The sequence below is a fragment of the Piliocolobus tephrosceles genome, chromosome 5 (assembly GCF_002776525.5).
Source record: "Piliocolobus tephrosceles isolate RC106 chromosome 5, ASM277652v3, whole genome shotgun sequence".
Lineage (NCBI taxonomy): Eukaryota > Metazoa > Chordata > Mammalia > Primates > Cercopithecidae > Piliocolobus > Piliocolobus tephrosceles.
Window position 1 is genome coordinate 65,594,298 of NC_045438.1, and position 27,869 is coordinate 65,622,166.

Consider the following 27,869-nt stretch of genomic DNA (forward strand, 5'->3'; position numbering starts at 1 on the left):
TTTTTACTTCTTTTTGTTTTTGAGACAGAGTCTTGTTCTGTTGCCAAGCTGGAGTGCAGTAGCACAGTCTCGGCTCACTGCAACCTCTACCTCCTGGGTTCAAGCGATTCTCCTGTCTCAGCCTCCCAAGTAGCTGGGACTACAGGCACCCACCACCACACCCAGCTAATTTTTTGTATTTTTAGTAGAGACGGGGTTTCACCATGTTGGCCAGGATGGTCTCAATCTCTTGACCTCGTGATCCACCCACCTTGGCCTCCAAAAGTGCTGGGATTACAGGCATAAGCCACCGCACCTGCCTGGGTTTTACATTTTTAAAGATTTGTTAAAAAAAAAAAAAAAAGAAATGAAGAAGAAGAAGACAACTTAGACAATGTGAAGCCTGCAAAGCCTAAAACATTCGCTATTTAACCCTTTACAGAAAAAGTTTGCCGATCCTTATCTTAAACTAGTAGTTAAATGTTTTTTAACTGAAACCCAGTCAGGCCAAGCTCCGGTTTACAAAATAGGCAGAGGAGGAGCTGCTCTGCTGGTGAAGTGGTGGCAGGGAGTGACCTCCCTTGCAAATGTTCTGTTTCCTCACAGCTGTTCCACACAGCCAAGGAGCCCTGGGCTCCTAGACACCAGTTTGCAAACCACTGTTCTGAGCATTCTCAAAAAGAATGATTTATAATTAGCCCCTTAAGCGTAATGGGTTGATACTGACGTGCCTTGTGCCTACAGTCTATTGGCATTTTCTCCTAAGTACAAAAAACAGTTCCTGTTTTCATACTATTTAACATACTTACTTTTTGGTGGGGGGAGATATAGCACAAATTATATTCAGGTCATGCATATGCCATTGAATAGCATACTCATAGACTGGAAAGAAGAAAGCCTTGCACTTGTCTAGTTTACTGTCTTCATCCCTTTATCCCCCATCCTGCTGTGATGTCACATTTGAAGGGACAGAGGCCCTAAGAAATTAAATGATGTGCTCAAAGTCACATAGGCAGGGCCCAGGTCTCTTGATCCTTAGGACAGTTCCTTCTACAGCCTTCATTGTTTTCTGCTTAAATAATCATCCAGGCCGGGCGTGGTGGCTCAAGCCTGTAATCCCAGCACTTTGGGAGGCCGAGACGGGCAGATCACGAGGTCAGGAGATCGAGACCATCCTGGCTAACACTGTGAAACCCCGTCTCTACTAAAAAAAAAAAAAATACAGAAAACTAGTTGGGCGTGGTGACGGCCGCCTGTAGTCCCAGCTACTTGGGAGGCTGAGGCAGGAGAATAGCAGGAACCCGGGAGGCAGAGCTTGCAGTGAGCTGAGATCCGGCCATTGCACTCCAGCCTGGGCGACAGAGCGAGACTCTGTCTCAAAAAAAAAAAAAAAAAAAAAAAAATCATCCAGACATTGTTACCTAGAGTTTGAATTCTTGGTATTTTATTCTGTCATCTTGTATTTCTCAGTATCTTGCAGGACTGAGAAGAGGTGGTGGTGAGGCAGTCTTCAGATGATAGCTGCTGCTAAGAAGGACTGTGTAACTGTGTTTTAAAGTAAAATATCTATACATATTTGCTTATATATGCATGTATTAGTTTCTTATTGCTGTAACAAATTACTATGAATGTGGTGACTTAAGACAACACAAATTTATTATCTTATAATAATAAGATTTTGGTCAGAAGTCCAGATGTGTGGGCAGGGCTGCATTCCTCCTGGAAGCAGGCTATAGGGGAGGATCTGTTTCCTTGCCTTCTCCAGCTTTTAGAGGCTGTATCTCCCTTGACTTGTGGCTACATCACTCCAACCTCTGCTTCTGTTAATCTTTGACCTCTAACCCTCCTGCCTTCTTCTTATAAGGACCCTGAGATTACACTGGGCCCACTTGGATAATCCAGGATAATCTCTGCATCTTGGGATCCTTAACTTAATCACACCAGCAAAGTTCTTTTGCCATGTAAGGTGCCATATTTACACATTTTGGGAATTAGGATGTGAATATCTTTGGGGGCCATTATTCTGCCTACCACAATACATAAAATACCTGAAAAGGATATGAGAGCAGCTAGAAATCTTGGTTGCTCCTGAGTAGGGAAACTAGATGGCTAGAAATCAAGCATGGTAGGACGATCTTTTTTATTTTTTATTTTTTTGAGACAGGGTCTCACTTTGTCACCCAGGCTGAAGTGTAGTGGTGTGATCTCAGCTCTCTGCAGCCTTGACCTCCTGGGCTCAAGTGATCGTCCCACCTCAGCCCCCCATGTAGCACTATCCAGCACTACCTCTTGGACAGGTGTGCCCCTGACCAGCTACATTTTTTGTATTTTCTGTAGAGACAAGGTTTTGCCATGTTTCCCAGGCTGGTCTCGAACTCCTGAGCTCAAGCGATCTGCCTGCCTGGGCCTCCCAAAATGCTAAGATTATAGGTGTGAGCCACTGCACATGGCCAGGAAGATATTTTTGAATGTTTATTTGCACATATATATTCTTCATATAATTAGTAAGCCTTCTGATGTTAGGAGCTTAATGTTCACAGGTATGTTCAAAATCTGAGATGCCAGCCAAGCATCTTGGTTGAGCAGTGATATAGATTTCTCAGTTGATTGATTTTAGCCAGCATCAGAATAGTCCCTATGCACCATATTTGAGTTCAATTCAGAACACTTACTGAAGGCCCACTAGCACTTAACTTGACCCACTAGATGGTGGAGAAGTGTGTTGGTCACACTCAGTTACCTTTCGAGCAGCCTGTCCTTTGGAACGTTGTGCAGTGATAGAAATGTTCTCTGCCTGCAGTATTCACTTGGTGGCCACTACGCCACTGAGCACTTGAAATGTAGCAAATGCAACTTGAGAGACTGACTCTTTCATTTTAATTACTTACTTTTGATTAATGTAAATAGTCACATGTCTAGAGGCTACCATATTGGACACTGCAGCTTTTGAGAAAAATGTAATGAGTTCTGAGGTAGGTGATGTCCCAGGTCCGTCTTGAATAGCTGGGCCGTTGTTTAGCAATGAAGTACATTCTAACCCTTAAGTTCCTTATTGCCACTGGAGTTTGCTCCATGGAAAGAATGTAATGATGAGGGACTGAATCCCTAGGACCACACTGGAAGAGGGCTGCTTTGCCTGATGTGGCAAGTATCTCATGGATCTCATGGCCTCAATGCTTCTGAAGTTTCCTGATGCTACTGAAATTGTTTCTATGAGCAAATTTATATGGGGTTTCTCCTCTCACCTTCTGGCTGTTGGAAGTGCAGTTTTTAGGGGTACCTGGGGACAAGTCCTTGATGCTTTCCCAAATGGCACATTTACTCCCTTGGAGAGTTCCCCCATCTGCCATCACCCTCCTGTCTCACCCTATCTTCCAGTTTTGAGTTTGCCATCTGGGGCAGGAAGTTTCCAAGAAACAGCAACTGAGAGCAAAATTCACCTCTTCCTTTTCTCTTCTTTTTATCTAAAGGTAGACTTAGTTTAAGTTCCCTTCTTCCTGTTTACCCCGACCCTGGAAATACTGAACCTATCACAGAGGTCGGGGGCATACCTGTCCAGGAGGTAGTGCTGGAACTGCGGTCCTGGTGCCTGTCCACAGGTGTGTGGATTTGGACTCAGACCAGGAGCCCTTAGGTCTTCCTTGGTGTTCGTCACCTGTCAGCGTCCCCTCACACACCTCACCCTCTGAGATCTGCAGCCTCTATGCCTGGTGGAAGAAGAGGCCAAGGGTCTAGGAAAAGAAGTGGAACAGACTGTGACTTCCCAGATTACATCCATCCCATGCAGTAGCGACATTCGGAGTCCTGGGTCCTTGTTTTGGCCCTGCTGTTGACAGCTCTGACCTTGCACTTACCACTCAGTCACTTGCACTTCAGTTTCCTAATCTATCAAAAGAGGCACACTCAGATATGTTAACTCTACTGTTTTGTGATTCTCACTGGGAAAATGGGAATTGAGGGAAAACCTCTGCCTGCTGCCATGGCTGCCTAGACAGTGTCCTTCTCCACCAGCAGCCTCATGCTCTTACAGTTTCCTGTACTGTCTTTCCCTCAAGCATTAGAGAGGGTTTTGCCTCAGCAGGAAGGAGGACTTGCCCAGGGGCTGGTAAGCAGCAATATTCCAAGGCCACACCAGAGAGGTTGAGGTTCCCGTCATCCCTAACGTTCTCACAGAAGCGATGTCAGGCAGCAGGTGCCAATGTTGGTGCTTGGCTTGGTTCAGCTTTTGTATCAGGGATGCGAGGCACAATCAGCACCCCACACATGAATCCAAAACTGAATGAGGGCTGCTGCTGTGAGCGTCCCCTGGTCGGCTGTGAGCCTTGTGTGTCTGCACAGTGGGAAGCGTGCTGTTGAGCCTGCCCGCTTTATAACAGGGCTCCCTGTGCCAGGTGGACTACAGCAGCGTCATCACATAAACATCCCCACTTCACTGCGAGTAACCTTTCTTTCCCCCCTCTGGATTTTAACTCTGATCCCTTTGTCCTTAACAAACAAGTATTCTAGGTCTGATGTGAGGCTGTACATAGAGACTGTCTCATTATCCAGTTAATCTCTGTTTGCTGTTATGGATTCAGCCAACAGTGGCATTTGCCGGCCTTCAATTGGAAACCTTTTTCTCCATTGTCACTTACGGGAACTGCTGAATGACTCATTATGCCATGGTCAGCCCTCTCGGGTTATTTGCCACAAAAGGCCTGGCCAGCCAGATTAAAGTGGGCAGTAACTCTAAGCTCCCTGTGTCATCAGTTCAGGATCTGTGTCCCCAGTCAGAGCTCTGAATTGAACATTGAGTTCAGCCTGTTTTGGATTAGTGCCTTAGGAGGCGGACACTTTGTCAGTCTGTGGAATGGATGGGTATGTACATGGTACAAGTTAGGGATCCCAAGAATAAGGCAGAGGGCTGGGTGAGTCCCACTTTAGGATACATGCAGATCACTGGGGAAGCATTGTTTCTGCCCCACCCCTACAGGTTCTGATGTCGTTGTTCTCATGGGAGGCCTTGGACTCTGCATTTTCAGCATGCATTCGGGTGATTCCTTTTCCAGGTAAACAGCATCCTGAAAACAGTGTCCCAGGATGGGGACACTGTTTGGGGGAGTGATTGTTGCAGGTCTCATGTGGGACATACAGGAAACAACCGGTTTTTTTTGTTTGCTTGTTTTGGTGACAGAGTCTCGCTCTGTTGCCCAGGCTGGAGTGCAATGGCACGATCTCAGTTCACTGTAACCTCCACCTCCCGGGTTCAAACGATTCTCATGCCTCTCAGCCTCCCGAGTAGCTGGGATTACAGGCACACACCAACCCACCCAGCTAATTTTTGTGATTGTAGTGGAGATAGGTTTCACCATGTTGGCCAGGCTGGTCTCAAACTCCTGACCTCAGGTGATCAGCCTGCCTCGGCCTCCCAAAGTGCTGGGATTACAGATGTGAGCCACTGTGCTTGGCCAAGAAACATGAATGCATTCCATTCGGCAACATTAATGCAGTCCACCTCAAAGTGGGACTCACCACAGTCCTCTGCCTTATTCTTGGAGAGAATGGAAGACAAATAGGCTTCGTCTCACAAGCCAGCTCAGAGCAGTTAATAGTGGCTGCAGTGGTGAAGATTCTGAGGTCATGCTCAGCTTGCAGGGCATCAGCAACAGTGACGTCCTCCATAGGTGTGGATGGCACCCGTGTACCACACATCTGTCCTCTTGGTGGCCTGGACACAGGGTCTAGAGACCAGGTCCTCAGCTGGCACAAGGCAGGCAGGCCGATATGCAGAATGTAATAAATCCTTACCGTCCTTGGCAACTTTTCCCTTCCTTTAAGGTTTTAGGGGTAGGTGTAGACAGCAGCAGATGCTATAGGAAAGGCTCAGTGCATAGTGGTGATAGCAGATGATGGCACCAAATTGAATCCTGACTTGCCGTTTATCAGAAGTGTGACATTGGGCAACTTATTTAACTCTGTGCCTTTATTTATTCATCTGTAAAATGGGAATAACAGTATTTACCCCAGAAAATGGTTATGGGGATTAAATGAGATGAAATCTAGAGAGCCCCTAAAACAGTGCCTGACACATAGTGAGGCCAGTAGGTGCCAGCTGTTGCTTTTATTATGAGCTTATTGTGATTTGCGGGTACAAAAGTATTTTCATCTCTTTGGAGAAGGGAACTTTTGGAGTCTAAGATGCTTTTCTGGTGGCTGGGCTGTGAAATTCATCCAGGAGGAAGGTTCATCAGATGCAGCTGAATGTCACAATAACAGTTCTTCCTCTTGTAAAAGGAAAGACGTTATAAAATGGATGAGTTGGCTTATGCCTTCTGATAACTTACCTCTGCCAGTGGAGCTATAGGAGGCAGGCCACTGAGATACCCAGTGGATAACCGTTGATTGTTGCTTAAAGTTTTGAAAAGGAAGAATTCAGTTGGATTTTTGCATGCAGAGAGAGGACGTTACCTGGGACCTAGTTTCAGAAGGAGGTTGCTGGCATTACTGTGGTACAGTGAAAAGACCCAGCAGCACTGAAACATGTATGAGCTGGCTGGAATGGCTTTCTTGTAAATTGTAACCAGCGCACCGTTGTTTAGCAAACCCTGCCAGGGCAGCTCCAGCCTGGGGCAAGTATTCTCGAAGCCCAGAAAGCTCACGTAAGATGCTTTTTCCCCCACTTACCTTATTAGCTTTCACCTAAGTGACATTGATGAAGCTCCTACTGTATGTTTAGCATTATGCTCGGTGTTGTGGGGGATGCAAACAAAGTGGCTTAGTCCCCTGTCCCACAGGTATTTTATGCTCTGGTTGGGTAGATATGCCAAACACTTAACAAATTAAAAAAAAAAAAAAAAACCACACACACACTATTTCCATGCACTCTCTGTAAGGGGCCAGATGGATACATACAGCAAGGACCTTGGGATGTTCTCTTTGTTATTTACCATACAGCACAGAGTGACTGAGATGGGCCAGCTGTAAACAAGTACAGTCTGTGAAGAAGGCAACATGGTTCCTGTGGTAGTCGAAAGGGACAACACGTTGCAAACTGGGGCATGAGGAAAGACAGTGTGAGACCTGGATGGGAAGGGCAGTAGAATTTTCACAGGAGAAGGATTTCTGAGCTCACTGACTTGTACCAGCAGAGGCATAAACATACCAGGTGAAGAAAACGACAAGTAGACCGTTTTGGGAAAGGGTGGAATCTGGATGAGGGCTGAGCTCAGGATGCTATCGGTCTTCGAATGCCAGGGTGGGAGCTGTTGAAGGGTTCTGAGTAGGAGAGTGACAGACCAGCGTGGAGGAGAAGTAAGACTGGGCAGTGGGGTGGGAAGGGCCGTAAAGAGAGAAGCAGCAGTGAGGCAGGAATGGAGGCAGCATCGTGGCCCGTGTGAGAACCTGACCTGGGTCCACTGGAGAGACGCTTGAGAGACTGTGGCTTGAAGGACACTGTGAAGAAACTAATTACCAATGTCCTCTGCCTTGAAAGATGTAGGCTTTTTTATCCACTGGTCAACCTCTTATGTTTTACAGATCCGGCCAGTTATTGAACAAACCTTTCCTTTTTCTAAAGTTCCAGAAGCCTTCCTGAAGGTGGAAAGAGGACACGCACGAGGAAAGACTGTAATTAATGTTGTCTAAATAAAAATGCAGTTTACTGATTGTTGGCGTTCTTATTTGGTGAGTGCCTGTGAGCCCAAATTTTTTTCTAGACATCCCTTTCTAACATTTTTTCCAGATTAGATTATAAATTCCATGATACAAGCTTTAAAAAATAAGCACACCATTTTGGCCAGTAATCGATATAAAAATATCAGCACTTGAACTTGTCTGTAGTCAGTAAAAATTCTAGGTTTTTTCAAGCTGTTCTTTCACACTGGCTTTGCAGGTTGCTGTGGCACCTTCCATTTTACTAGCTTAAACTACTTTATTGTCTTTTTTGTTTTTGAGACAGGGTCTTGCTGTGTCACCTAGGCTGGAGTGCAGTGGCACAATCACAGCTCATTGCAGCCTTGACCTTAAGCGATTCTCCTGCTTCAGCCTCTCAAGTAGCTAGGACTACAGGTATGCACCACCACACCCAGCTAATTTTTTGTATTTTTAGTAGAGAGTTTCGCCATGTTACCCAGGCTGGTCTCAAACTCCTGGGCTTAAGCGATCCACCACGTCAGTCTCCCAAAGTGTTGGGATTACAGGCGTGAACCACCGTGCTGGGCTTGATCATCTTAAAGTACCATACTAAAACTTTCAGTGTATGGATGGATGTCAGCATGAAGAGATAATGTAAAGCTGGTCCTTCTTGAATTAATCACCGAGCACTGTTCTAACTGACCAAGGTTTCCTTTTTTGTTCCTCCACCATAATGTGGTCACCACATCTAAGTCTCTTAGTGTCATATATAAAAATCTGGCTGGTGATTCATCTGTTTCTGCTCTTAATATTGAAAAGTGAGGGCAGAGTTTCTAACTTGTCAAAACCCTTACGTCTTGCATAAGGGTTAGGCCCGTTTCGGCAATGAAACATGCTTCTCTGAGGGCTCTTCCGTGGAAATTGCAGCCTTTCAATGGAGCCCAAAGCTCGCCACTTTGATGTCAAATGTTTACATTTAGATCTCTCTCCAGTCAACCCATTGCACTGTGCACTTTTGAATATTCATTTACGGTAAGTGTTTTTACTTCCTAATATACTCATCCTCAGTATTGCACCTGAAATGCTTCCTTTAACTTTTGATGTAAACTTCCTTTAACTGTTTTGAGATTTCTGCTTGGTTTATTCCTGTTAGACACGTGTTTGGTAGCATGTATGTTAGATGTAGGCTTTTCTCTAGAATTGCTGGTCTGGTCTTACTACCGAGTTATTTCAAAAGAAAAAAAAGTCTGATTTTCCAGGTGTACATACCAACTGCTCTTGAATTCCATCTGGAGCAGCCTCAGCTCTTTTCCTGGAGGGCTCCCAGGTGGTAGTGGGAGTAAAATACTTGAGCCAGGACCTCACTCATCCTCGTTTCCACTCAGAAACCATGGAGTTTGGAAAGAGTGTCGGCAAAACTTTCTTGCTGTTAAACCAGCACCCCTCAAACCTGCTTCATCCTAATCAGACATTTGTTTCTAATCTGCTAGCTGACTCTCTTTGAAGGGTTAGATGAGGGCTACTGAATGGACTCTCAGATTTCATCAACATAGTTAACCAGAAGCAAGTTTATTTAAGAGATCAGCTCAGCACAGGCTATTGTAGAGTGTCTTACCCCACCATATTGTAATGGTATGCACAAAAGGCCTAAATTCAAAGCTATACATCTAGGAACAAGACAGATACGTTGGATGCTGTTGTACAAGCGCCAATAATATTTTAAAACAAGATAAACTATTCCAATGACCGGAACTGCCTACCACAGACTCCAGAGAAGATCAGCATTTTAGAATTGGAAACACACTTGAATAGATGGAAAAGAAACGAGTTGTTCTACGTGTGATAAGAGCACCAGTATTGAGTGATGAGGACAAAAAGAGGAAGAATATATTCAAGGAAATGTTTAGCACTTTTGTTCTTCAAAGCTAGAACCCAGTTTGAACAGCAGCGTATGGGCCGGTGTCTTGTCAGTAGTTAAGCAGTATGTTTGCATTCTTGAAATGCTTATTGCAGTTGAGGGTTCCAAGACTGCTTGAAGATTGATTTGACTCCGGTCAAATCATGAGTTCCAAGACTTGACCAGCAACATCCCTGAAGGTCTCTTTTCCTTCACTTTCTGGGGATAATTGCTGGTTGTCCTCTTGAGCCTTTCATACCTCATTTAGTGGCTACAGTGCCCCCAAGACCTGAGGCTGTCCACCAACAGCTGTACCCCGAAGCATGGCTATAGAACACTGCAGGGAGGCAGCCCCATGCAGGCCATGTGCAGATGCAGGTGGATAGAAGGGCAAGAAATTAGGCTAACAAATCTGAGTTTAGCAAAAATGTATATAACATTGCTTCAGCACTTGTAGATGAGTAAGGATGGCTCATAAATTAGGTCATGATGATAGTGTTCCAGTAGCAGCTATAAGAAAGGCATTAAGCCACACTCATTTGTGACATTCTAGGGCAGCCCATGGATGAGTTTAAAATAATTCCAATCCTGGCTGGGCGCAGTGGCTCAGGCCTGTAATCCCAGCATTTTGGGAGGCTGAGGTGAGCAGATGATTGCTTGAGCCCAGAAGTTTGACATCAGCCTGGGCAACATGGTGAAACCCCATCTCTACAAAAAAACAAAAATTGGCTGGGCTTGGTGGTGTGTGCCTATAGGCCTAGCTACTTGGGAGGCTGAGGTGGGAGGATCACCTGAGCCTGGGGAGGTAGAGGCTGCAGTGAGCCGCGATTGCACCACTGCACTCCAGCCTGGGTGACAGAGTGAGACCCTGAATCAAAAAATAATAATTCAAATCCTACTAACAACTGTTACCATACTTTGACATGAAATTTTTAAACTGCATTAGTTTTTAATATGAACTAAAGGAAAGTAGTATTTTGTTTAGAGTTTCTTAAAGGTGTGAAGACCTAAGGCTTTCCCACTGTGCTATGCAGCATATTTTAAGGTTCCAGAAAGTGTTTAAGGCCAAGAACCAAAATTACAGGCCAATAAAGTATTTCTTCTCAGATGCTAAACAGTTCTCTACCTTTCAAACCTAAGCCTTTATCTTACCCTTTAAAGTGTAAGGGCTTTGTAGGCCTACAAAGTTGGTAAATTTGTTCCAGTTCTCTCCTGTCACTATCTTTGGAAATAATTTAAAATGTACACAGTCTTGAAGTCTTGGTATAACATTTTAAAAAATCGCCCAAAAGCTGCTAATTAGGCAACCTGTTTAAGCAGCTACCAAAAATGAAAGGCAAGAAATGAAAGGAGGACAAATTATTGGCTTAAAGCTATGATAGTCTTTTGAAACGATGAGTAAGTTCTCTGAGTCATGGCAGCATGATTTAAGGTTGAATTTAGAATCAATGAAGGAGTTGATCCACTTTCCAGTTGGATCTTCCATCAGCATTGTCCTTGTTAAAAAATAAGGTGAGTGGAAGGACCTCCAGAAGATTCTTCTTCCTTCTTTGTTCAGGTTTATAGGACCATGGCTTCCCACACTTGTGTAAACTTCTCTTTGCTGACAGTGTTGAGGATAATGTGATTTTGATCATACTGTGTGCCCCCTAAAAGAAAGAAAGGAAAATAATAAAAGATGAATGTGCCCATGGTGAAGGGTCTATAGTAGACACAATTTTCCCAACACCAGTACAGCAAAAGTAAGCAAGTAAACAAGGTGTAGAACAGCATGCCTCAAGGAGGCAAGGCAGGGAGGGAAGCCTGAGCCCCTGTGGGATGACAGGGTCAACCTGCCGTAGGTGAATCTGTCCAGATCTCCAGATCCCATCATCAGGGCACCAGCAGCTTCACACAGGACATCCCACCTCATGGGCTCCTGTTTCTACCCAGTTCTTAGGAGCTAGTCCACAGTCACTCTTACAATGTCTGAAATTCAAGGGAACTGGGAAAACTCGAGAGAAGGGAAAAGGAGTAAAGAGACTAACATATATTTGGTGGTGAGATGGTGGATTCGAGACACCAGTGAGGAAAGAGCAGGCAGTCCTGGCAGTAGTGGAAAGGTGGGAGGAATGGTTATTGAGGAACAGCATTTGCATGAACGATGAAAACAGGCTGTATTAGGTCAAAGGGAAGGTTTGAATGACACCTGGAGTACACAAAGGGACAGGGTAGCATTGTCACTACTGGGGACTCAGTTGGTGGCTAAAACTTCATAGCATTTAAGACGCTGAGTACCATTGTACTGTAAAACTATTATCATGACCTCTCTAACTCCCTTTTACCAGAATGTTTGTAAGATTTTCCAAAGGTGCTTACTGGATGTTTCAGATACTTTAGTGCTATAAACAGCCTCATGGCTTCTTTCTTTGGAGAAGTATCATTAAGAAAAGGGTTATCTGATTCTTTTTTTCCAGTGTAGAATAAAGATCCCTTCAGATGACTTATCCTTTTTTTAACATAAACCTCAGCACCAAGGATATATCAACAAAGACCCCATCAAAGTAAAAATCTGTGCATTTTGATGCAGGGAGTGACCGGTATTGAAAGCATGCTTCCTCCTTGGACCAAGATGTACTGTAGAATACAATGGTAAGGCGCTTTAGGCCTTTTTGTGTAAGTTTGTAGCAGTAGGGAAAAAGCGTTGCCACTACCAGCAAACCTACACTCTGCCCAGACAGAGACACACACGGCATATTCCGCTGAAATTTCAGGAAGTATTAAAGTCACGATGTTTCTTTTCATACTTCATTATTATAGTATGTTAAAATACTTTTTGTATTTTAAGAGTATCTTTTGTATTTTAAAGGTGTCTTAAAATACTTTCATATAAATTCAACTAGAATCATGAAGACTAGAAAGTTCTTGAGAAATAATTTGATTCATTCTCTTGCCTTTGGAAAGTATGAAATTGTGCAGGCTTCATGTTTTTTAAAGTGAACATGAATCAGCTTCCACTGTTGTTACAAGGTATGTGGTCTGGAATAATACATGAATGTCTACCAAAAGAACTCATTTCCCAAACACAAGGAGATGAGCTAGAAGACAGATGCGTGATCTAGTAACTCTTAGGGCAATTTTAATAGATAACAAGTGGCTCAGTAGTTGTAGCTAATGGAAATCATGGTCTACTAGTTAAGTGCACCAACAAGAAGAGAAGTGTTTATATTTTCCTTTGCGTGGGGTGTGCGATGTGCCGCGCTGCTTTCTCATGTCCACAAGATGGCACCATTCTCCCAGTCTGAGAAAATTAAAATCAGTTTAACAATGAATTAAGACTGTTGTAGCTAGCGGGGTGTGGTGGCAGGCACCTGTAATCCCAGCTGCTCAGGAGGCTAAGGCAGGAGAATTGCTTGAACCCGGGAGACAGAGGTTGCAGTGAGCCAAGATCGTGTTATTGCACTCCAGCCTGGGTGACAGAGCGAGACTTCATCTCAAAAAAAAAAAAAAAAAAAAAAAAAAAGACTTGTAGCTACTGTACTACTGAGATTCACAAATATACAGGATATTATGCTTACTCAACAGGCTCTTGAGTAATTTATATAGTGTCATTTAGGAAGGGGCTCTGGAGCTTTAAAAAGAAGTCTTAAGAAACGTAGAGTCCCACTGTTCATGTCAGAGCCAAGACAAGGAGTCAGGTGTCCTTCCTTCTGGTCCACTGCTGATGTAGCAAGTCAGGGACATCCTGTGTGCCTAGTGCATCTAGAACGTAAGCTGTCTGAAGCTAAGGAGGTGGCTTTTTTTTTCACTCTGGTGCCCTCCATGTCTAGCACTGAGCCTGCCACATAGTGTGTACCCCACGAATACATGTTGAAAGAATAAGAGAAGAAAGCTCTAGCTAAGGATTAACAGTGTCGTCCACCCTGGACGTAGGAAGCAGATCACATTTGTAAAAAACAGGAAAGTTTAGTCAGATTTCCTTTGAGAACTAAATACCCTGCTTTTACTAACATTGCCTCAAAAACTCCATTTTTTCCAATTCAGTCACATTTCTTTGGTGTCTCTGGAGATTTTGAAACTCTTGTAAACACTGAAGCACTCCAGTGCAATAAAATTTATCAAAATAAGAATAAAGAAAGATGTGCGTAATTCTTAACTAGTTTGAACCTCAGGTTGATCATCTATAAAATGAGTATTTCACCTGTCTACATATTGACAAATCTGTTGTACCACATGTAACATGAGGGAGCTGTACTATATGTTACTGTTCAGTTTCTGAATATTACATTTATTTTCTTATCTCCAAGGGTACTGCTTGCATTTTATATGATCTTTGTGGTCTCCATCCAGCCTGTAGTTGCAGTGCTTAGTTTGTGTTCCCTAAGTGCCCCCTTAATGAAGGCAAAGGCATTGTTTGCCTCTGAGCATCTTTCCAACTTCTCAGATTCTGTATGATTCTAAGTCCATTGTTTTAAGTGGGTTGGCCAAACTACCTACCTGGTGATCATCCAGAAGTGACACAGCCGCTTTTGCTCCCCATACAGCTACCAAAGCCCCTGATGAAAATGTCCAGGTTCATTCTCCATTATCCATAAAAGTCGCTTTTTAAAAATCAGATTGCAGTGCTTTCTTTACCCCTACAACTTGTTTTTTTTAGACGAAGTCTCGCTCTGTCACCCAGGCTGGAGTGCAGTGGCACAATCTCAGTTCAGTGCAACCTCTGCCTCCCGGGTTGACGCGATTCTCCTGCCTCAGCCTCCCGAGTAGCTGGGACTACAGGCGCCCACCACCATGCCTGGCTAATTTTTTTGTGTTTTTTAGTAGAGACGGGGGTTTCATCAAGTTAGCCAGGATGGTCTCGATCTCCTGACCTCGTGATCCGCCCACCTTGGGCCTCCCAAAGTGTTGGGACTACAGGCGTGAGCCACCGCGCCTGGCTCTTTACCCCTACATCTTAAACTTTCAGCATTGGCCTAAATCCCTGATTAAAGTAAAATTGAGTCATTTTGTAGTGATGATTTAAAATAGAGTATGTAATATACTCATAAAAATTTTAAAAAGTAATGGAGTATGTAGTACAGTTACATTATCACCAGTTTGCTAAATTTACAAAACAATTGTGCTTTCCTGATAGGGAATAAAAAAATGCCCATTAATTTAAAGCAGAATTACCCCAGATGACACAAGTATAACACTGTCTGCTCCTGTCAATAGCAACAGCACTAGTTCACTGAGTTCCCACACAGAGGTTAGGTCATTCTTATGTTGTTTTAAAATGACCATCGGGGATTCTCCGGGTGTGGGCCTCAGACCAGCAGCATTGGCAACACCTGGGAACTTGTTAGAAAAGGAATTCTCGGCCGGGCGCGGTGGCTCAAGCCTGTAATCCCAGCACTTTGGGAGGCCGAGACGGGCGGATCACGAGATCAGGAGATCGAGACCATCCTGGCTAACACGGTGAAACCCCCGTCTCTACTAAAAAATACAAAAAACTAGCCGGGCGAGGTGGCGGGCGCCTGTAGTCCCAGCTACTCGGGAGGCTGAGGCAGGAGAATGGCGTGAACCCGGGAGGCGGAGCTTGCAGTGAGCTAAGATCCGGCCACTGCACTCCAGCCTGGGTGACAGAGTGAGACTCCGTCTCAAAAAAAAAAAAAAAGAAAGAAAGAAAAGGAATTCTCAGGCCCTACCCCAGACCTACACTCAGTCTCTGAGGATGTGGCCAGGTGATTCTGATGCAAATAAAGTTTGAGGACCACCACCCTAAATTTATTTCCCCCAAGCACCATCAATTCACTCCTTATTAGCTTCATTGAACACATATTGCATTGAAATCCTCTAGGCTGTGTTAATTCCTTTGAGATCTTAGATCTTTTCAATGAAAGGTCACGTGTATACATGAGAATCATCAACTCTACTGAACTAAGTGCAATCATGGCCTTTCAGCTTGTGATTTTTAGTCTAATATAATAAAATAAATGGTTTGAAGTCAGCCTATGGCCAGATTCTGGTTCAGCAGTTACAGCTGTGAGATTGTGGCTAAACTGGCCAACCCCTTTGAACTTCCGTTTTTTTGGTCTGTAAAACTGGGGAGAAGAAGAGGGAGAGGGGATAATGTAGACCTCATAGGGCGGCTATGAAGATGACAGGAGACACTGTACTGAAAGTGGTTAACACAGCAGCTGGCACATAGTAGGCGCTCTCTACTGTTACTACTAATAATACATTCATCATCATTTTCAAAAGTTATGGATAGATTTTTCCTTAACTAAAAGACATACACATTACAATAAAAATAAGGGAAGTGACCCTTACCTTTGACATCTAAAACTAAATTTGGCTTCAACTTGCTATAAATCCTGCCATCGGACTTCAAGCTCCAGAACTGGCTGTCAGCATTCTGGTCCAGGGCCAGGCCTAGCTTGGAGCCGGATGTTACCAGGCTGCCCACAATCGTCAGGCAGCAGTCTTCTGCTATCTGCTCGGTGGAAAAGACAAGATAGCTTAAATATGTATCCAGCTGTAAGTCTCATAGCAATGGTTTCTCTGGTTACCTTGATCTTTAAAATTATCTTAGTTCCTAGCTTCATTTACCCCACATGAGGCAGTTCCAGCTCTTAGCCAACTAGAATTGGACAATAAATATTTATGCCCTTTATTTCAGATGACACGAATGATGGAAAAATCTCCATTTTTGTGCATCGTAAGACTTCTGCCCTTTGCAAGACTATCTTACTAGTAGGGAAAGCCTCAGAACATTAACATTGCCCATGATATTTTTCCCTGCCATAAGTGACCATGATCCCAGGCCGGTTCTGTAGCTATGCCGTCCTCTGCCATCTCCACCTCTGCTTGGCCTGACCTTCTAGTATATGACTGCACCTCTAATTTTGTAGCACTGGGTGGCTAAAGGGCATTTTATCATTTTAAAATTCAGAATTGCATTTATTAGCGTCTGTCTTTCCTTCATGAGAATGAAAATTTTCTACACAGGCATGCTTTCCAGCTATGAAAAGAGAAAAATGCAGACTCACTAGAGGGTGTTTCAATGCAAAGATTTTATGAGCCCTTCCCTGAAGTGAGTCTACCCTTATTATATAAATAATGTATGACAGTCATGTTCACATGCCATTAACAAATATTACTGGCCAGGTGCAGTGGCTCGCAACTGTAATCCCAACATTTTGGGAGGCCAACATGGGAGGATCACTTGTGAGGCACTATGTCTACAGAAAAGTTTTAAAAATTGGCCAGGTGTAGTGGCATGCACTTGTGGGCCCCAGCTACTCAGGAGGCTGAGGTGGGAGGATCCCTTGAACCCAGGCCGAAGCTACAGTGAGCTGTGATCGCATCACTGCACTCCAGCCTGGACAACAGAGCTAGACTGTCTCAAACACAAAAACAAAACAATGTTGCTATAAAAATGTCTGTTAAAAGTGTATTATTCTAGGCCAGGTGCAGTGGCTCACGCCTGTAATCCCAGCCCTTTGGGAGGCCAAGGCAGGCGGATCACGTGGTCAGGAGATGGAGACCATCCTGGCCAACATGATAGAAACCCCATCTCTACTAAAAATACAAAAAAGTTAGCTGGGCGTGGCGGCACGTGCCTATATTCCCAGCTACTCGAGAGGCTGAGGCAGGAGAATCGCATGAACCCGGGAGGTAGAGGTTGAAGTGAGCCGAGATCGTGCCACTGCACTCCAGCCTGGCGACAGGGCAAGACTCTGTCTAAAAAAATTTGAAATAAAATAAAGTGTATTATTCTGTATTGAGATGAAAGCACTTGATAATCTAGGAGACTTTTTCTCATTGACCTATTGAATTCAAAGTTGTTAAATAACATCACTGAAATGTCTGTTAGAAATAACTGCTGAAAGGCACCATTTTCTTGGCTTGTTTAAGACAATTCAAAGGCAGAAAGCTTCTTTTCTGGCTTCTATATTACAACTACTTCTGTTTCTCCTGCTAGTTCTTCCATGCATGTCCAAACAGTACTTCTGTTTACTGAAAGAATTCCCCCTCCAGCACAACAGACCCAATTAACGAGTTGTACTCCTTTTCCAAAGGCTGTGTTCCTTCTGCTGACTCACGGGGCACCAGGTTGTTTTTTTTGTTTTGTTTTGTTTTTTAAAGAAAATCAGGAGCCAACGGTCAAGCTCATAAAATCAAGGAATAAAAAAGTTTTATCTACCATAGAAACATGAGCTTCTTTCATAAAAATCTTACTACAGTCAGCTTTTAAGTGTCTGTTAATAGCAGGAATGGTGCAGGAGGCAGACGGACCATTTTCCAATTTACAGCGTATGACACTTAGGAAATGGACTGCGTAGCACACAGAGGGATCTCTTTACCCTTCATCCTATTCTTTGGATTTCCCCAAAACAGAAACAAACCAAGAGTGATTTTTGTTGACAGGGCTGGAGCTTATAGTTTGTTTCTGTAACCAAGTTACGTTAAGGAAAAAGGGAAGAAAAACACTTCCTTTTTCTAGTACTATATAAAAATCAAGCATCGAAGTAAATATTCTATCTTGGATCAGTGCTATATTTACCTTTCATTTTAAGTTCCTAGACTGGTTCTATCAGAGCTAGGATATACTGTCATGAAAAAAGATTCATTTCTGAAAGTACTCCAGGAATTGTGAAATTGCATCTATTTGAAGAAAAGATCAAAAGCTTATGAAAGGATGGTCACCTCCTAGCAAAGGCATCACAGGCCCCCACGGAATCCTGAAGCTCACCCTGCATTTGATGCATCCTTCTTGATAGATCCAAATCTGATCATCGGCCCCCACATCCTCCATGACCTGTATCCTCAGAAGCTTCAGATCCTCTAAGTTTCCATTGGTTGACATGAATAACCCTGTTGCTTTGTTTCGAAGTCTGAAATAAATTCGCTTCTAGAAGACAAAAACCCCAGCAGTCGTCATACAAGATGTGCTGCTGGAAGCACTGAACGACCGTTAATATCAGGAAGAATCCAAAGTGAGATATGGATTAAGGGTAATTACTATACTCCAGAGTCTCAGAGGTTTTAGATTTTCTCAATGAGAAGAGTTTTGACAAAAATGTCAAAGTGCCTGAGGCAGGGTGCCTGCCTGTGGATAACTGCCTTTGATGTTCAGTTTTATGGCATTCTGAAGCAGCCACACCTCTTAACACCAGAAACTGAGCCCAGATTATTGGGGCGGGGAAGGAGTTTATGGGGTGAGGCCAATTATAAACTGTGAATTAAAAAATCGGATAAAAAGTTGGATTGCATTTACAAAAAAGAAATTTCAGAGAAGAGTCTATACAGAGCATGGAGAAGAAGAAAATACCTGAACAAAAGGTCGTAGAGAACCTATTTGGCGACAGCCACTGAATTCATACCAGTTAGGTACTTCTGCGGGTGACAATAGGAACTGTCGCCCTCTGTAATTGCCATATTCATAAGTAACCCATCTGAAAACAAAAAGCAAATAACCACAGTAAGTGGCAATTTTCATTTGACAGTGGACCCCAATTACATTTATTTTTAGAATGCTTTCCATTTCTAGACTGAACTATATACTTTTAACATACATTGGGGGAAAAATGAAGATCTTTTCTAGAACACTTAAGTAATTTCTTGACAAATAGCACATTTTTGCTATGTGAGTACTTATGCCAAAAAGTTCCATTCTTGAAAAGAAATAGGTAAGTTGTTTCCTCCATAAAGCAATGAAATATTGTCTTTTAGTGGATTCCTCAGTTCTTCCTGGGAACTATTCATAAAATAGCTTCAGCTGTAATAATGGATCTTTAAGTTGTTTAAGTAGTTAATATTTCCAAAGCTCTTAGTAGGTGCTAAATAGGGTTAAATAATAAGTTTTGTCTGCAATGAGAGTAATCTTTGTTAAATCTAAAAAACTGCTAAGATACTCAGTTCCCTTCTGCTCAGATGCTGCTGCTGCACACCTGAGGAAGTATGGGTTCAAGTGCAGACTGGCGTGGAAGCAGCCCAGCGCCCTCCTCTCTTGCATATTACATCAAGGAAGAATGCACTCTACTTTTAATCCTGGAACTTAAATCCTGGATAAAATTTTATCGTTTTAGTCATCTTATCATAAAAACAAAATATTCAGACCTGCTGCAAAAAAATCACCCGTAATTCTGCCACCCTAATATTCTATAATTTTTTTTCCAGGTAGGTCTCACTCTGTGCCCAGGCTGAAGGGCAGTGGCACGATTACAGCTCACTGCAGTCTCAACTTCCCAGACTCAAGTGATCTCCTGCCTCAGCCTCCTGAGTAGCTGGGACTACAGGCGCACACCACCACACCCGGCTAATTTTTGTGTTTTTAGTAAAGACAGGGTTTCAACATGTTGCCCAGGCTTGTCTGGAACTGCTAGGTTCCAGCGATCTGCCCGCCTTGACCTCCCAAAGTGCTGGGGTTACAGACGTGAGTCACTGTGCCCAGCTTCTGTGATTTAAAAAAAAATTTTTTTAGATGGAGTTTCACTCTTGTTGCCCAGGCTGGAGTGCAGTGGTGTGATCTCAGCTCACTGCAACCTCCACCTCCTGGGTTCAAGTGATTCTCCTGCCTCAGCCTCCCGAGTAGCTGGGGTTACAGGCGCCCACCACCACACCTGGCTAATTTTTGTATTTTTTAGTAGAGACAGGGTTTCACCATGTTGGCCAGGCTGGTCCTGAACTCCTGACCTCAGGTGATCCACCCACCTCAGCTTCCCAGAGTGCTGGGATTACAGGCAGGAGCCACTGTGCCCAGCCCGGCCTGATTATTTTTTAAGTAGATGTAGTCCACCCCAACATCTGTTGTACACAGGTAGACCATACCTATTGTTTTTGTGAATAAAAGAAAAATACTTCCTTAAAAACATATATTACATTGATGGTACTCATTCATTTTTATATTTTTCAAAAGTATTCAAAGTTGAGGGAAAAAAATTTTTCCAAGTTGACCTTTAATCATTTGTAGAACATCTGCCAGTCATTCCCAGCTAAAGAAAATCTCAGCCCCTGAGCTCCAAAATCAGAGGACTTGCTTTTTTTTTAAAGGGATAAGAAAAGTCAGCTCTTTCTTACTTGCTAGACTATGAGAGGTGTTAAAGACAAAGTCCTTACCTTAAATAAACTAAAAATCTAGATAATGAAATATAAGATGCTTTACACATGACTTTCCCAGTGGGAAAGTGTTCTAGAAAGGTGCATAATTATTAACCCTTACAGAAAGTAAGAGAAATGTAATATAAGAGAGGCAGAAATCTGATCAATTTTTTTTTTTTTTTTTTTAAGATGAGGTCTTGCTCTGTCACTCAGACTGGAATACCGTGGCGTGAACACAGCTCACTGCAGCCTCAACCTGCTCAAGTGATCCTTCGGCCTCAGCCTCCTATGAAGCTGGGACCACAGGCATGTGCCACCACACCTGGCTAATTTTTAAATTTTTGGTAGAGATGGGGTCTCACTGTGTTGTCCAGGCTTTTCTTGAACCCCTGGATTCAAATGATCCTTCTACCTCGGCCTCCTAAAGTGTTGGGAGTATAGGCGTGAGCCACTGTGCCCAGCCCAAACTTGATTTTTAAAATGATCTATTTTATTGAGTCAACAAGTAGGTAACTCACATGCCACCAATAACCTGAACAGAGCGTATTTGCGTGTTGAATCCCAGGGATCGGAGATTAATGGTTTCTGCATTAAGTTCAATCTTTTTTCCTTTGAAGTCTTCTCTTTCAAAGAGAATAATTGTTGGTTCAGAAAATTCCTGTTGAGGAACAAAGACAATGTTCAGTTATTCATCTTTGTTAATAATTCAAACTTATGTGAAAATCATCTTGTTACAAGGACAAAGCACAAAAAATCTGCCAGATTTGGCCTTTCCATACACTCCTTTTCCCAGGGAGCCCGGATGTTTGTATACTCCAAGCTAGAGAGAAAGCACAGAGGGGCAGTTAGTTTTTCCATTGCATAGGAAGGCAGGTAAATATAAATACCTCGTAAACCAGGAAAAAAAAATTCCAGGCACAGAGAAATGGGTATATGCTGGGAATATCAACACTTCTGATGGCATTTATTTTTGACTTAGCCATTTTCAGTGGGACAAGGAGGGGCTGGAAGGTCATGGACATAAATGTCGAGGGTCAGAGGGCTGTGGCAGCTGATGTTTAGTCGCTTAGTGTACGGTGGTATTGCCTGATCAGGGGACCTTCCTCTTGTATGCATTTTCAAATGTCTTTTTTTTTTCTTCAGTTCATCAATAAGACAATGATTCTGTGTACTCATGCTCCCAAACTTTCCTGTAGGAATCATTGTCAGAGAAAAAAAAACAACAGGATGGAAGCTCTATGTTCAAACTGTCAATCATTTTAAAGAGGACAACGGCACAAACATTGACTGATTTTCTGCAAAATGAAAAGTTGGCAGCTTATGCCTGTTTTTTCAAATTATAGACACTTTTGACTCTACATTAATCTGTAATGATAATACTGCTAAGCTCATAAATGATGCATTAAAAAGCATGTGGGAGGCCCGGCACGGTGGCTTATGCCTGTCATCCCAGCATTTTGGGAAGCCAAGGTGGGCGGATCACTTGAGGTCAGTAGTTTGAGATCAGCCTGGCCAATAGGGTGAAACCCCATCTCTACTAAAAATACCAAAAAAAACCCAAAACAACAACAACAACAAAATTAGCCGAGCGTGGTGGTGCATGCTTGTAATCCCAGCTACTTGGGAGGCTGAGTGAGAGACCAGAGAATCACTTGACCCCAGGAGGTGGAGGCTGCAGTGAGTCAAGATCACGCCACTGCACTCCAGCCTGGGCAACTGGGTGAGACTCCATTTCAAAAAAAAAAGCATGTGGGATTACAATTTTTTCCCTATCCTGCTTAAAGTTTGTGGAAAGGGTGTAGTACCTTCCTGCTTCATTTATGTGGATGTGTCCTGACTTGTCAAAAAGATTTTGTCTATCAGTAAACAGAGCATATTAATGTGTAGAAGTAGTTGGTATGGTCTAGGAATTAGTTTATATAAAACATACATGGAGGAAAGAAGACAAAAATTACAGTAGTATTACTACTTTGCACTTTGATTGCACTTTTGAGATGGCATGCCCAAAAATGTTCTAAACACTTTAGTATTAAAAAGCAATTAAATAATTTTGAACTATTGAGTCACAAAGATATGTAGTCTTCATATGGGTAAAACATTCATTTCCTCACAATTAAAACATAAAAAGATGTCATCTATAGCCTCAGAGTGTTGTGAGCATATATGCCAAGTTCTGGTTGAGGGAAGGCATTGAAATTTTCAAATATATACTTGTAGGTAGCTTTTAGAATTCTAGGCAGAATAAGTCTTATTTCATTACTTGTAAGCTAATGAATCTGACTACCTCATTTCATGTTTCACTGCTACTATTTTCATGTCTCAGCTGCATTTTTGCTATTTAAACAGGCAGGCAGGGATGAGATGAAAACCAGCTCACATATGTTCTTCCTACCTTTCAAACTAAAAGGACCAACTGCGTGTGTTTAAAGCTCTTTATGAGAAACCAGTTACCAAAAACTAATAAAAATTTCAGAAACTACAGATACTTCCAGACTTTAACATCTGAACATGATCTTGCAGTTTTGTTCTATCGAATATTGCTTCAACTACATCAAACTGAAAGATTTCTGTCCAAAAGAGGGCACTATAATCTGGATTAGCACATAGTGACAAACTGGGAGAAGTCATTTGATTGCAAATCTCTAAAATACTGAATACTAGACTAAAAACCTATAAGGAATTTCTTCAACAATAACAACCAAAGATAGAGGAAGCCAAATTGCAAAGGATACAATACACAATTCGCTGAATAGAAAATGCAAATTATAAATGAGAGATACCAGCCTCACTAATAGTGAAATACAAATTAACCCAACCACGACATAATGCTTTCTGCTTATTCTATCAAGTTGACAAAAATTAGAACAACAGAATATTCAGTAATGGCAACAATGTGGGAAGCAGGAACCCACATGTACTGCTGGTGGGAGTCTCAAGTGGTGGGATCTGGCAGTGCTGAATGAAACTGCCTGTTCTTACATGTGAAATCCAGTAATTCTACTCCTAATAAATAGTCCCAAGAGACTCCCACACAGGTCCGTAGGGATATGCATATGAGGATTAAGTGAGTAAAACAGGGTGGTGGAAAGTGTGTACCAGTTAGAATCAATAAACTAGATGTACACAGAGGCAAATGGACAGTTCCACCTCCAAGCCCTTAACTTTAAGAGCAGGTTCTACCTGCTGGTTACCTCACTCTGACCATCAGCTATGTGAGGCATACATTTCTGCAACACTATTCGCAATGATATACTTACAACATCTATAAAACGAAGAGACTTGAAAGTTGCTCCAGGCGGGCATCCCATTGCAGACAGACAAGGATAATGGCCTTCCTCCAGCACGTATTGATTACCAGTGAAATTTTCTCCATCATATACAACCCAGCTACAATGGGAAAAACCACACACATGCACAGAGTGTGCCACTTGAGTACTCCTATTCAAGAAGTCTGATTTTTAGAGGCAGCCTGCTATAACATAAACACAATGCTTGTGGCAAACAGAGTTCTTTCTTCAAAAATATTTGGATCTATTTATTGCATTTCTGCTTGTGGCAAATTAATATTCATAAGACAGCTAACTTTGCATTTGGGAAATAAACTTCTTTCTCCATGTTCTTTCTGACTTCCCCAGCCTCCAGCCTTCCTTGCACTTCTCATGGGTGCCACCTTTTGCCTAGCCAGTGGAGCTTCAAGCCCTCAAGTCCTCTTTGAATAATCCTTCTTCAAGCTTCGTGACTAGTTAATCACCAAGGTCTATTGATTTGGTCTATTGATTTCCTTCCAAAATTTCTTGCACACTTCTCTATCCTCATTTCTAATACCTCTGCACTGGGCCAGGAGTCAAAATACTATAGTGACTTAAGTCACTTAGCCTCTCTGGTATCAACATTATTCATAAAATGGTGATTTGCCATGCTTCCCTAGAAGTTTGTGGGGTTTTTTTCTTTTTCTTTTCTTTTTCTTGGGGGCTGCGGGGACGGAATCTCGCTCAGGCTGGAGTGCAGTGGCGTGACCTCGGCTCACTGCAACCTCCGCCTCCCAGTTCAAGCGATTCTTCTGCCTCATCCTCCTGAGTAGCTGGGACTACAGGTGTGTGCCACCACCCCCAGCTGATTTTTGTAGTTTTAGTAGAGACGGGGTTTCACCATATTGGCTAGGCTGGTCTCGAACTCCTGACCTCATGATCTGCCCACCTCAGCCTCCCAAAGTGCTGGGATTACAGGTGTGAACCACCGCACCCGGCCCTGTTGTTGTTTTTAACCCAACAAATGCCTTTTGAGGATTGTGTGCCAGGTACTTTTCTATTGCTGGGGATACAGCAGAGAACCAAAGTCCCTGCTTTCCTGAAGTTAATACTCTAGTGAGCTGAGACAGGTAATTTTCAACATGCACAGGACTGGTGGTAATAAATGAAACAGGCAGGGGATAAAGAGGAGCGGGGACGTGGTAGCAGTATGTCCAACAAACTAGGAAGCTTTACTGTCCGTCTATGTGTGTGTGTGTGGTTTTTTTTTTTCCTGAGACAGAGTCTTGCTCTGTTGCCCAGGCTAGAGTGCAGTGGTGTGATCTCACCTTACTGCAATCTCCGCCTCCTGGGTTCAAGCATTTCTCCTGCCTCAGCCTCCCAAGTTGCTGGGATTACAGGTGTGTCACCACACCCGGCTAATTTTTGTATTTTTAATAGAGATGGGGTTTCCCCATGATGGCCAGGCTGGTCTCGATTTCCTGACCTCAAGTGATCTGCCTGCCTCGGCCCAAAGTGTTGGGATTATAGGCGTGAGCTGCTGTGCCCAGCCTCCGTCTATGTATTTGAATGCAAAGTCAGTGCTTTTCTGCTGTGCAATACTAAAGGACAGGATAGCATTGTTTCAACCATAAAGAACCACATGATTAAAGGCACTATTACTACTATTATTAAGAGACTTACATCCTCAACACCTCTTGCACAGATTGCTCCAAGGCTTTCCTAACTGGGTTTCCCTGACCTTGGGCTCTCCCCTCTCTATGAAACTTTTGTACATGGATTGTTTCAGCATGGCACTTTGAGCCCATTGCCGTTGCCCTGTGTCTTGTGTTTCCCATGGAAGCCATCTACCGTGTGCTCAGCTTTGCTTCTCCTCCCAGTACAGAGCCCTCCCAGCAAGTAGTACTAGTGGCTCCCTGATCCGCGTGTCTGCCGTCTCCACTCCAGCATGCACTTTCCACCTTCCTGTTAATGCAGTGTGTGGATCCTGTCCTTATCTACCTGTAAAAACAATCCACCTTGGGAGGTACCTTGGATTAACTAGAGCCCAACTCTCCCTTTCTAGATGATGGAAAGGCATACAGAGTAAAGAACCTGCTCTGGATTCCATTACACAATGAGATGATCTTCAGCTTCTCCAACCAACCCAGAACCCCTTGTCCTCTGGCATCTGGTACTCAGATGTCGCGAAGCATGCCATTGGACTAAGATGGTGGTTTCACATAGCGCCAAGCACCTAGCAGGCATCACTAAATACTTGCTGATGTGTGAATTCTGTTTTACTGCAGTGATTCAGCTCTGCCAGGCCACTGTTTTACTTACCTGCCTCCTGAAACTCTGCAAGACTTGGTAGAAAATGAATCATCAATTTGACTTGTTGTTTCTTCAAAACTTTGACTGTTACCTTGAAACTGTGGTTCTGAAAACAAGTGAATCTTTGAAAAAGTAAACAGAAACACATAAAATTATTTTCCTAAACACATTAACTAATTTAGCCTTTGAAATGATGACCCAAACATGACCTGTTAACTTTTGTTACAGTAAACTGGTGTGAATTTTATAAATCCTTTAATTTTCCACGTCTACATTCATGATCAGTTAGAAACATGTTAACTGCACCATTCATGACTATTTAATTCAGAGACATCAAAGTAGAATGCAACAACAGAGGTAACTTTCTATAGAACACCCTGTTGTGAAGCTGTGGGGCATTTTAAAGCTTTATTGTGGCCAGAAGTCATTGTCCATCAGTTCTAACATTAACAACAAACAGTATTTTGGAAAGACATAGTGTAGTTTCCTTCCTTCTCAATGGAAGATACTTGCTGACTTATCAGAATCCTGTAAATGCCAATAAAGGAGGCTATAGTGGTGTTTGTTCCTCTATAATTATGGCTCTGTGAACACTTCCATTAAAAGGCCTAAATAACAAATGTACACTCCAGTTGATGTTAAGAATCAGCATTCAGAAAGCTTGAGCGAGACCATATAAAATGTCTAGTGCTGACACAGCAAATATGAAAATTCATTTTACCATCACAATAGCTAGATGCTATTGTTTGAAATATTAATCTCAATGTATTAATGTACACTCTCAGTCAATGTAATGATACAAAATTCAGCATTATACAATAAGAGCATTTTATAAGAAGTATTTAGACATGGGTCAGTACTGTCAATTAACTATTAAAGTAAACTTAAATCTTACTTTTAAATACAACTATGGTTTCAGGCATAACAATGGGTAAAACTAACAAAATGTCCCAAATGTCTGATTTTCTTTTTTTTTTTTTTTTTTTTTTTTGAGACAGAGTTTCTCTGTGTCACCCAGGTAGGAGTGCAGTGGCGCGATCTTGGCTCACTCCAACATCTGCCTCCTGGGGTTCAAGCAGTTCTCCTGCTTCAGCCTCCTGAGTCGCTGAGCTTATAGACAGAAGCCACCATGCCCACTAGTTTTTGTCTTTTTACTAGAGACAGTGTTTCCCTATGTTGGTCAGGCTGCTCTTGAACTCCTGAACTCAAGTGATCTGCCCACCTTGGCCTCCCAAAATGCTGGGATTACAGGCGTGAGCCACCATACCCGGTCCCAAATGTCTAACATTTTAAACATAAGTTCCGTTTTTCAGTGGAAGGCCCCTCATATATTAATATAAAATAATATTTTTAAAGTTACCTGATTTCGTCTCCTCGGGCCAGTGAAAGAATCCTAAAATTTTTTAAAGGAAGGAGAAAAGGAAATGAATAGAACAAAAACATTGAAAAAGTTTTTTTCTTCTAGATTATTAACAATTACTGCTAAAAATAAACTCAGAATATTTTCCACAGCAATTATTATTACATGAACCAGTAACACACATTAAGGAAATCCAGAATTCAGTTAAATATTCTCATGCAAAAATATAACTCCTTACCAAACATATAGGTTGAACAGAAGAGATCTTACAATTTTTGCCTCCCCAGTCCTCAAAACTGGAATAAAATCCTTTATCCAGTATATACTGTTCTCCTGTGAAGTCAGGATTTTCATAGGCTACCCATCTAAAAGAAACAAAAACAATAACTTGTTAGAG

The 27,869-nt window shown here is 42.7% G+C and overlaps 2 protein-coding genes across 5 annotated transcripts in view; one reads left to right on the forward strand and one right to left on the reverse strand.

The window, feature by feature from the left end:
• The window catches only part of RTN4IP1 (reticulon 4 interacting protein 1), a 56,858-nt gene extending 49,235 nt beyond the window's left edge, over positions 1 to 7,623 (forward strand). For all 3 annotated transcript variants that reach the window (XM_023205937.2, XM_023205938.3, XM_023205936.2), the window contains exon 9: positions 7,495 to 7,623. In XM_023205937.2, the coding sequence (XP_023061705.1) occupies positions 7,495 to 7,602 (108 nt within the window). In that variant the 3' untranslated portion in view covers positions 7,603 to 7,623. The remainder of the gene's footprint in view (positions 1 to 7,494) is intronic.
• Positions 7,624 to 9,134: 1,511 nt separating this feature from the next.
• Positions 9,135 to 27,869, reverse strand: part of CRYBG1 (crystallin beta-gamma domain containing 1) — a 57,696-nt gene continuing 38,961 nt past the window's right edge. Inside the window, exons 12-20 of one of the 2 annotated variants that reach the window (XM_023205932.3) lie at positions 27,711 to 27,837; positions 27,473 to 27,505; positions 26,122 to 26,234; positions 23,809 to 23,938; positions 21,070 to 21,209; positions 18,783 to 18,906; positions 18,204 to 18,362; positions 15,779 to 15,941; positions 9,135 to 11,136 (exon numbers count right to left, since the gene is read on the reverse strand). In XM_023205932.3, coding sequence (XP_023061700.2) covers positions 11,048 to 11,136; positions 15,779 to 15,941; positions 18,204 to 18,362; positions 18,783 to 18,906; positions 21,070 to 21,209; positions 23,809 to 23,938; positions 26,122 to 26,234; positions 27,473 to 27,505; positions 27,711 to 27,837 — 1,078 coding nt within the window. In that variant the 3' untranslated portion in view covers positions 9,135 to 11,047. Of the gene's footprint in view, positions 11,137 to 15,778; positions 15,942 to 18,203; positions 18,363 to 18,782; positions 18,907 to 21,069; positions 21,210 to 23,808; positions 23,939 to 26,121; positions 26,235 to 27,472; positions 27,506 to 27,710; positions 27,838 to 27,869 lie in introns of those variants that run through there. The other variant, XM_023205933.2, reaches the window with a different exon arrangement.